Below are 10,995 nucleotides of genomic sequence, written 5' to 3'. Positions count from 1 at the left end.
ACGCTCTCACACAGAACACTTATGACACCAGATGTGTGGGTTTTTTCCTACTCTGATCAATTCTCTGACATCAACTGGGTATCCTACAATTCAGTTCAATTCTAACACTACCTCCCTGTTGTTAGCATCAGATCCTGTAACCATAATAGGTCCGCTGCCTGATGTGCGTGGTGGTGTCAATATGCTGACGCACCAGGTCGCAGCAGAGAGATTTCATTGTAGGGCTGGCAAACAAATAGAAAAGAGGAAACCTCACATCCGTCTCTCCAAGGAGTCTGGGACTAGGATTTTTAAGGTTTTGTGGTGGGCCAAAGTGTGGAGATTGTTGATTGGTCAAAGACTGCAAGTTGAAATTATGGGACAGGGAAATGAAGAAATAGTATTCTCATGCTGATTCCATTCCTTTGTGGGAGTCTGCAAACTGGTTGGCATCAAGTGTTTTGCTGGGATTCAGGATCTGAAAGACATCTTAAGCAATTCTTAAACAAAAGCTTTAGGATTTTAACGTCAAAAATGATATGTATAGGAACAATGGGGATACACATGATCAGTACCTAATGACTTTCGGTTACAAGGAAGTGGGTCAAATTGCAGTCTGATTCATGCTTATTATAACTATATTTCTCTCCAGAATTCCTGTTAACTCCACGAGGATGGCTTCAAACCCACAAATTAAGGGCCCGGTCTTGCAAGACTGCCCCTGCTTCATACACCAATTGTGTCTGAGCCTCCTGTACTTCTGATCAACTGGCTATAAATTGGGAGTTTCCATGACCCTACTTTCTAGAGCAGCTCTCAGAATTCAGGGAAACAACTTACATTTCCTGGTTTATTTTAAAGAATATTACAAAGGATATAGATGAAGAGGTGCATAGGGCAAGGTCCAGAAGGGTCCTGAGTGTAGAAGCTTTGATCCTTTGTGGAGTTAAGGTACACACCCTCCCTGCACAAAGATGCATTTGTTATCCTGAAGCTCATCATATCTTGTTCAAGAGTTTTTGAAGAGTGTGCTGGGCACGGTGGCTCACACCTGTAATCCTAGCACTTTGGGAAGCCGAGGCGGGTGGATCACAAGGTCAGGAGATCAAGACCATCCTGGCTCACACGGTGAAACACTGTGTCTACTAAAAATACAAAAAATTAGCTGGGCGTGGTGGCGGGCACCCATAGTCCCAGCTACTCAGGAGGCTGAGGCAGGAGAATGGCATGAACCGGGGAGATGGAGCTTGTAGTGAGCCCCCATTGCGCCACTGCACTCCAACCTGGGTGACAGAGTGAGACTCTGTCTCAAAAAAAAAAAAAAAAAAAAAAAAAAAGAGTTTTTGCAGAGTGTAACCTCCAGACTCCCACTCCCTCCTCCAGTTCCCCAAAGGTAACTGTCTTGGAGGTTGGTGGGTGGGGCTGAAAGTTCCAATCCTCTAGTCACTGTTCTTCTGGTGAGCATCCCCATTCTGAAGCTAACTAGGGGCCCCACCCGAGGTCATCTCATTAGGGTAAACACAGATGTCATTGGAAGGGGTTTGTTATGAGTATCAAAAGATATTCCTATCACTCAGGAAAATTCCAAGGGGTTTAGGAGCCCTGTACCAGGAACCTGGGACAAAGACCAAATATAGTTATTTTTATACAACAAATTCCGACTTCTAACATTGTGTGACCCCGTTTCAGTGACTTAGGCCCACTGAGATTCAATTTCTTCATCAGACAAATGGTGCCAACAATCTCAGGGGGTTGCTCTGATGACCGGTGAAATATGGCATGTCAAGTAATCTGGCACACCTGGGAGTCTGAGGCTGCACTTGACCCCTTCCCCCCCTGGGGTCCATCTGTGACAGAGGCTGCTGGCTTGTGCCAGGCACATTTGGTCACCCTGTCTCTTGCTGTGCATGCAAGGCAGGCCAGGTACCCACCATGGCTGCAATGATAGGGAATTCTTAGAAAAATTTCAGAAGGTTGTTGTGTGTTGGCTATTTCTCCTTGCTTTCAGCAGAGAGCTGAGTGACATGCATGCAGGCATGAGCTAACCTGTCTGCCAGCAGTGCTGGGAGAGAGAGCCTTGCCCAGCAAGGGGTCCTCACCTACAGACTTCAGTCCAAGTCTGGAGCCCTGCATGACATAAAAAGCCAAACGTTTCATTATGCCCAAGTGAAGTTACCATTAGTGGCTGCAAAGCTACAGCCTCAGCAGGAGATAAGATTGATGCTGGGTGCCATATTGTTTTAAGGTATCCCTCATTAAATTTAGGGAGTGGGGTGGAGAGAGTTCAGAAGCCAGCAAGTAAAAACCAGAGTTTCATACTTAACATCATGTCTAGAAAATAACTTTGGCTGGGATTAATTCATTGCACATGGAACTGACTAGAAATCCATCTAATTTTTGAGAGGATTGAATTATCAAAAAAACCCATTAGCCTAGACTGAAAAAGCTATGAAAGCAATCTCTGGTTCCCAAATCTGCATCAGCAGGAAGCAGGCAGCAAAAGATCTGTAGCTCTGCCAAATGGGGCTTGAATGTGGTCATGGAGGACCAGGAGGGCAAAGCCAGAGTGTATGCGGGACAATGAACTGGGGAGTTCATCCCAGACAGTGGACCCAGGGCAACCAAGGGATGATACCTCCAAGGCAGAAAGAGTCTTTGCAATACCTCCCAGTAGAATTTGATAGCGGCCAGAGAACTGGCTCTTGCTGGTGCTTTGCATTCCCTTTTCCTAATGTTTGTATTTGTTTCACCATTGCATGTCAGGTATGTGAGAGGACGGATTGCTTATTCTTTAGTTTATAAGTAGCTAGATGACAAAGAGCCACATTCAGACTTGAAGGAGAGGCCTGTACATCACCCCAGATATAACTACTGGGCCCTTGCGTTGGTCTTCTTTGCATTAGGACTGAGTGTGCTATGTGTGGGGAAAGGATACACTTGGGTATTTTTGTAGCGAAAGGGATAGACTACATCACAAACTGTATTTATCCCAATTTCTGCTCTCCATTTTTTCCTATAGTAATAGAACTTGGCTTCCCAGATAAGGACTATATCTCCCAGCTTCCCATGCAACCAGGTATGGCCAGGAAACCAAGTTCTGGCAACCACTACAGTGTTTGTTGGCTGATAGGACTCTTCCTTGAGAGGCAGCTGTTTTAAGTCTTTTGAACTTTCTTTCTCCCCTTACCTTCTGTTTTCCAGGATGTAGATGTGATGGTTACAGCTACAGCTGCCATCTTGGATTATGAAGTAACCATGGATATGGAAGACACATATGATGAAACAAGGTAGAAGCGGCCTGGGTCCTTGATGTTACGGCCAACTTACCTCTAGACTTCTTTGAAGCAGAGAAATACGCTTGCTTAAGCTACAGGTACTTTGTGTATTTTGTAACGTGCAGTTGAACCTAAGTCTAAGTAACACCAAAACAATTAAGAAATAAGGCAGAATTTAGATTGTAGTCAGCATACCAACTTTTTTTTTGAGACAAAATCTTGCTCTGTAGCCCAGGCTGGAGTGCAGTGGCATGATCTTGGCTCACTGCGACCTCTGTCCCCCAGGTTCAAGTGATTCTCCTGCCTCAGTCTCCTGAGTAGCTGGGATTACAGGTGCCCACCACCGTGCCTGGCGAATTTTTTTGTATTTTTAGTAGAGACAGGGTTTCACCATATTGGTCAGGCTGATCTTGAACTCCTGACCTCAGGTGATCCACTTGCCTCAGCCTCCCAAAGTGCTGGGATTTTTACAGGTGTGAGCCACCGTGCCCGGCAGCATACTAACTTTTAAATGAAAACTAGATAGGAGAATATGGCTTAGACCAGCAACCAAAGACGTGGGGTTCTACAATCAGCACCCTCAAGTTTAGGTCTTGATCTGCTATGTTGGAAGGGCGGACTAAATAGCAGACATCCAGCCAGCCAGTTTCCAGAAAGCTTCGTGTTCCTGTAGCTCACCTGGGGATCTTATTGGAATACACATTGATTCAGTAGGTCTGGGGTGGGGCCTGAGATTCTGCTTTTCTATCTGCTTTTCTAACAAGCTCCCAAGTGCCAATGCTGCTGGTCCAAGGATCTCACTTCAGGTAGGAAGAATCTGCTTCGCACTCTAATGAAGTGTTCAGAGCCAAGAGCCTGTCCTGGGCCCTGACCCTACTTGCACCGAAACTCAGGGGGAGGAGTCCATAAGAGGTGGAAAAGGCAGCCATAGAGCATTTGTTCTCCAACCAAATAGCTGGGGAGCTTCAAAACACTGATGTCCACTTCTGACCCTGAGGTCTGGCTCTGGGTGTAACCTTTGAATTGGGAAGTTTAAAAGCTTCCCTGATGACCCTAAGGGACAGCCATTGGGACCCACTGTCCTAGAAGGCTAATGTTTCAGTGGAAGTTCTTGCTTATGGGCTGAGGCAAGAACTCTAAGAAATGTCCCTCCTATACTCAGGGCTGGGACCAGGGTAAGGTGAGTGAGGCACCCAACTTGGGCATTAAGGTTAAGGAGGAGGTCCCCAAATACTCAGTAACCAAATAATATATAATATTTGAATTATATATATATGAATATATATATAAAATATATATGAATATATAAATATATATAAAAATATATTATAATATAAATATATAAAAATATAGATATATATAAAAATATATAAATATAAATATATATATATATATAATTTTTTTTTTTTTGAGATGGATTTTCACTCTTTTGCCCAGCCTGGAGTGAAGTGGGGCGATCTCGGCTCACTGCAACTTCTGCCTCCCAGGTTCAAGCGATTCTCCTGCCTCAGCCTCCCCAGTAACTGGGATTACAGGCACATTTTTGTATTTTTAGTAGAGACAGGGTTTCACCATGTTGGCCAGGCTGGTCCCGAACTCTTGACCTCAGGTGATCCACCCACCTCCGCCTCCCAAAGTGCTAGGATTACAAGCATGAGCCACCACACCCGGCCTGAATACAATATTTTAAAAAATCAAAATTAACGGAAATAATCCACAATGAATAAAATACAAAACATTTTCAATGAAGACAGGATCTGTAACTGTGCCCTGTGGAGTTACATTGGAGCAAAAGGAAAATCAATGATACTGACCCTGCAGGCTACTTGTATTAGCTCACTGTCCTCCTAACTGCTGGGCTAAACAACCCAGCTAAAGCCCACTAGAGGGGGGCTGCTACCCAACCTCTGCGAGCCCCCTCTTGCTGGCAACTGCTGATCCTGGGACCAGTGATGGGCAGGTCTACCTTTGCCCTCAAATGGTTCTGAACTAGGTCATTGCAGTCCTTTAAATAAATTAACCAAAACCATAATAATAACAACAGAAACATTTATTAAGTGCTAAGCGTTTTACAAATATTAACTCACTTAATACATCAATCTTATAACGTAAGTGCTCTTGTTATTTCCTTTTACAGGTGACCAAACTGAAGCATGGGGATTTAATAAACTTACCCAAAACTACACAGCAAGGAGGAAGCTGCGTCGGGAATCAATCTCAGTCACTGTGGCCCCCAAGTCCATGCTCATAACCACCAGGTAAAAAATGTGCCTCCTATTCTAATTTGTCTGACAGTGGGCCCAGTCATGGTTTCAATACAGCTCAGCAGAGCAATGCAGCAAATCCAGGTAGCAACACTAAAATACTCAGAAAACACCAACCAAGCAACCAAAGCATAACATCAGCAATAACACAACCAGTGTGAATCATGAGAACCCTGTCTTTATTAAATTTGGGGGAAGAAATCAAGGTCACGAAATCAAGTGACTGGTGACGGGGCCTAGAAATGAATGTCTCCCCCCCGGTTTCCACTCTGGCAGGTGGGACTCAGCGGATGGTGTACTTGTCCCACTTCTTCTCGGGGTCATAGGCCTCCCAGCGGCTGGCGGGGAAGATGTGCTTGTTCTTCTCGTACCAGCTCCGCAGCACCACCTTGCCTGCGTGCGACTCGTCCTTCTCCATGGTGGCGTCGCTGAGCAGGCGCACGTCATCGTGCACATCGAAGCTGAAGAGCGGCCCGCTCTTGCCCCTCGCCCTGGCGATGATGAAGTCGTAGAAGGTGTGGTAGTGCGGCAGGATGAGATCCTCCTTGATGAACATGAGCTGCTCCACGCCGGCGGAGCGCAGCTCCAGGAAGTCCTTGCGCAGCCCCTGCAGCGCCTTCTTCAGGAACTGCTGCACCGTGTTGCCCTTGCGCACCCGCACCGTGCGCCGGTGGCCCGAGCCGTCCCAGTAGCTGAAGGTGACCTCCATCTCCTCGTCCTTCACTTTCTCGCGCTGCGCCTCCCACTCTTGGCGCAGCTCCTCTCGGAGCCGGTTCTCCTCCTCCTCGCGGTCGCGGTCTGGCAGGAAGCTGGTGTCCACGTCGGGGTTCTTGCCCAGGTTTCCGGCGCGCCTGGCCTCGGCCGCATCGGCCTGGTCATCGAGGTCGTCTAGCGCAAAGGAGAGGCAGGAGATCTTACGCTTGCGCTCGCGCCGCTGCTCCTGCTCCCGCTGCCGCTCCTGCTGCAGCCGCTGCTCCTCCAGGTGCTGGCGCTTGGCCAGCTGCCGCTCGCGCTCCCTGACCAGGGCCTCCTGCCGGGCCTTCATGTCGTTCAGGGTCACCAGGCCCACCGTGCTGGACTTCAGCTCGGCCTCCACGGCGTCGTAATGCGCCGAGAACCTCTTGTCCACCTGCGACTTGAGGATGGTCTCCTCGGCGATGCGCTGCTTCAGCACCTCCATCTGCTCCCGCTGCTTTTCGCGCTTCTTGAGGAGGTGCATGGCACGGCCTGCCTCGCGCATGGTGCCCTTGTACTGCGCCATGGCCCGCGCCTACCCGATGGGCTCTGCAGCAAAGAGGAAAAATGCGGCAGGTAGAGGGGGGCCCAGGCAACGGCGGGGAATGCTCAGCTCTGCGCCTCCTCACAGGGCTTGCGGCAGTGATGGAAGCGTTCAGGGGCTGGGCCGACCTGCTAGGGTAACCACCAACCTGACAGTGTCACCAGGCACCAATTTCCAGCATTTTATTTGACCTCAATAAATGCAAATGCGAATGGCCCCACGTAACGGGTGGCTGCCATGCCTGAGCGCAGCGCTGAATTTGGGGAGCTGCATACAGAAAGGGTTGGGCTACTGAGCGGACCCTTACCTGCCCAAGCACCCTGTCGAGCGGAGACACGCGGGAGCTGACCTCCACGAGAACCACCCACGAGCAGAGGCCCACTCGTCCCGGGCTCTCGCGACAGCCGTGGACACAGGAAGTGGAGGCGGTGCGCCCCCTGGCGGGGAGGCGGGCCCTGAGGAGAGTGCCAGGCTCCTGGTAGGGCGGCTGCGGAAACAGGAAGTGGAGGCGGATCGCCCCCTGGCGGGGAGGCGGGCCCTGGGAAGAGCTCCGGGCTCCTGGTAGGGGCGGTGCTCCTGTGGGGCGGGCCAGCGCGGGGAGGATCCTGGAGGAGGCGCCTCTGGCCCTGCCCAGCCGAGGCTGGCTGGGGCTCCTGTTTTCATGCTGTGGGCAGGGCGGGCCCACACGGGCCGTGCGTGCGTGCTGAGCCTTCTCGTGCCCAGTTGTAAACACGCAGAAGCAATGTGGGCGCAGCGCAAGCTGCTGTGGCCACGCAGAGATCCTTGCAACCGCCCCACAAGGCTGCAGCCGTGCTCTCCAACCCTCCTCCTCCCGCCTCTGATGCTACCCCGCTGTGGCGTCTCGTGAACATTACCTGCGCACCACTGCTTGTAGTTCTTTCTTATGGCCCCAACACAACAACCATTCTTTGATAATAGAACCCTACTCGCCCCCCAATTTCGTGACAAAATCTGCTTGTTTGACCTGCTTGTTTGACCTCTTCTATACAGCAGTTTCCCCTGGGTTCTAAGCTCTAATAACCATGGGAAACTGAGTTAAAGTATAGCAGTGTCTTTACTATGAGCCTTTAACATACCAGTTTCCACCGTAACTCTCCAAGAGCAGGGCAGACCAGTTCATGTTTCGTGACCGTTTCTGCCCTGCAGGAGATGTGGTAACACTCGCTGACACCTAGTGCTTCCTGGGACCTAGTTTGGAAAAGCTGGTTGTGAAATATATACTGCAGTTCAGCCTCCTCCTAAGAGCAACAATGCCTGTGAGCATAACCTTACCAAGAAGCGTGAATCATATGATAATTACATATGGCACCCACATATCCAGAGGAGAACAGCAGGGTGTGAGCACTCATCAAACTGTCCAAGCCAGAAACCTAGGCCTTTTCCGGGAATGACGTTCCTCCACATGTAATCAATTACAGAAGAGCCTTTCACACTTTCCTTTTTCTCCCATTCCCCACCACTTGCCTTAATCTAGGAAATTAGCTTTTTTTTTTTTTTTAAATCTAAAGTCTTCTCATTGTTGCCCCATCACCAGAATACAAGAATATCTTATTTTATTGAGCTCTGGGATACTGTGTGTTTTGTTTTTGTGTTTACAAATTGAAGATTTGTGGCAATGCAGCATCAAGTGCCTACTGGCTCCATTTTTCCAACAGCATGTGCTCACTTCACGTTCCTGTGTCACATTTTGGTAATTCTTACAATATTTCAGACTTTTTCATTATGATACCTGCTATGGTGATCTGTGATCATCGTTCTGTGAGGTTATTGTAATTGTTTGGGGGCACTCCGAAGTGTGCAACAGAAGACAAAGACATTTATTGATTTAACTGATAAATGTTATGTATGTTCTGACTGCTCCACTGACTGGCTGTTCCTTCATCTCTCTTCCTATCCCCAGGCTTTCCTAGTCCCTGAGACACAACAATATTGAAATTAGGCTAATTAATAACCCTACAATGGCCTCTAAGTGTTCAAGTGAAAAGAAGTGTCACATGTCTCTCACTTTACATCAAAGGCTAGAAATGATTCAGCTCAGTGAGGAAAGTATGTCAAAAGCCAGGATAGGCCAAAAGCTAGGCCTCTTTTGCCAAACAGTTAGCTAAGTTGTGAATGCAAAGGAAAAAAATCTTGAAGGAAACTAAAAGCGCTTTCCTGGTAAACATATGAATGATAAGAAAGCAAAACAGCCTTATTGCTCATATGGAGAAAGTTCTAGTGGTCTGGATAGAAGATCAAACCAGCCACAACATTCCCTTAAACCAAAGCCTAATCCAGGGCAAGGCCTTAAGTCTCTTCAATTCTGTGAAGCTGAGAGAGGTGAGGAAGCTTCAGAAGAAAAGTCTGAAGGTAGCAGAGTTTGGTTCATGAGGTTGAGGAAAGAAGTCATCTCTATAACATAAAGTGCAAGGTGAAGCAGCAAGTGTGATAGAGAAGCTGCAGCAAGTTATCCAGAAGATCTAGCTAAGAGCACTGATGAAGGACGCTACCCTAAACAATAAATTTTCAATGTAGAAAAAATAGCCTTGTATTGGAAGAAGATGCCATTTAGGACTTTTATATCTAGAGAGGAGAAGTCAATGCCTGGCTTTATAGCTTCAAAGGACAGGTTGACTCTCTTGCTAGGGGCTAGTGTAGTTGGATACTTTTAGTTGAAGCCAATGCTCATTTACCGTTCTGAAAATCTTAGCGCCCTTAAGAATTACGCTAAATCTACTGTGCCTGTGCTCTGTAAATGGAACAACAAAGCCTGGAGGACAGCACGCCTGTTTACAGCATGGATTACTGAATATTTTTAAGCCCAGTGTTGAGACTTACTGCTCTGATGATTCCTTTCAAGATATTACTACTCATTAACAATGCACTTGGTCACCTAAGAGCTTGATGGAGATGCTCAAGGAGATTAAAGTTGATTTCATGCTTGCTAATACAACATCCATTCTGCAACCCATAGATCAAGGAGTAATTTTGACTTTTAAGTCTTATTATTTAAGAAATACATTTCCAAAGGTTATAGCTGCTGTAGATAATGATTTCTCTGATGGATCTGGGCAAAGTAAATTGAAATTTTTCTGGAAGGCATTCACCACTGTAGGTGCCATGAAGGACATTCACAGTTTTTGGGAGGAGGTAAAATATCAACATTAACAGAAGTTTGGAAGAAGTTGATTCAAACAGCATTACATGTTACAAAGAAATCTTTTGTGAAAGGAAGAATCAATCAATGTGACAAACTCAATATTGATTTATTTTAAGAAACTGCCACAGGCCCAGCCTTTGGCAACTACCACCCTGATCAGTCAGCAGCCATCAACACTGAGGCAAGACCCTCCACCAGCAAATAGAGCATAGCTCACTGAATGCTCAGAGGATCATTAGCATTATTTAGCAATTAAGTATTTTTAATGAAATTATGCACATTATTTTCTCAGACAAAATACTACTGCACACTTACTATAGTATAGTATAAACGTAACTTTTATATGCACTAGAAAATTAAAAAATTTGTGTGACTGTCTTTGTGGTGGTCTGGAACTGAACCCACAGTATCTCCGAGGTATGCCTGTATTCTTGTACTTGTCTAACTTCTATACAATATCCCCAGAGATCTTCATAAAAAATGAATGTGATAACATTACTCTCCTACTTGAAAAACTCCAACTTCCCTTGTAAGAGCCACATCAGAATCTCTTTGTTTGTCCTCTAAGGTCTCTAATAGGTGGACCTATGCAGCACTCACCCAGCTTTTTCACTGCGCCTGAATAGAAGATGCCCTTTCAGGCCAGGCGCAGTGGCTCACACCCGTAATCCCAGCACTTTGGGAGGCCGAGGCAGGTGGATCACGAGGTCAAGAGATCGAGACCATCCTGGCCAACATGGTGAAACCCCGTCTCTACTAAAAATAAAAAAAAATTAGCTGGGTGTGATGGTACGTGCCTTTAGTCCCTGCTACTTGGGAGGCTGAGGCAGGAGAATTGCTTCAACCCAGGAGGTGGAGGTTGCAGTGAGCCAAGATCGTGCCACTGTACTCCAGCCTGGTGACCCAGCAAGACTTCATCTAAAAAAAAATTGCCCTATCATAACTGTTACCTTTGGACATACTCTTTCTAGAAAGTCCTGCCCTTTGCTGTGCTATCCCTGAAGATCAGCACAATGTCATCTGCAAGAGGAAGCCTTG

The 10,995-nt window shown here is 47.1% G+C and overlaps 1 protein-coding gene across 4 annotated transcripts in view; it reads right to left on the bottom strand.

Moving 5' to 3' along the window:
* Positions 1-5,283: 5,283 nt before the first annotated feature.
* FAM50B (family with sequence similarity 50 member B) overlaps positions 5,284-10,995 on the bottom strand; it is a 54,135-nt gene continuing 48,423 nt past the window's right edge. For 2 of the 4 annotated variants that reach the window (XM_063665778.1, XM_054492942.2), the window contains exon 2: positions 5,284-6,802. In XM_063665778.1, the coding sequence (XP_063521848.1) occupies positions 5,802-6,779 (978 nt within the window). In that variant the 5' untranslated portion in view covers positions 6,780-6,802 and the 3' untranslated portion in view covers positions 5,284-5,801. Of the gene's footprint in view, positions 6,803-7,104; positions 8,004-10,995 lie in introns of those variants that run through there. The other 2 variants (XM_054492940.2, XM_063665777.1) reach the window with 2 other exon arrangements.

This window comes from Pongo pygmaeus, chromosome 5 (assembly GCF_028885625.2).
Source record: "Pongo pygmaeus isolate AG05252 chromosome 5, NHGRI_mPonPyg2-v2.0_pri, whole genome shotgun sequence".
NCBI classification, from domain to species: domain Eukaryota; kingdom Metazoa; phylum Chordata; class Mammalia; order Primates; family Hominidae; genus Pongo; species Pongo pygmaeus.
This window is presented reverse-complemented; position numbering and strand designations above follow the sequence as displayed.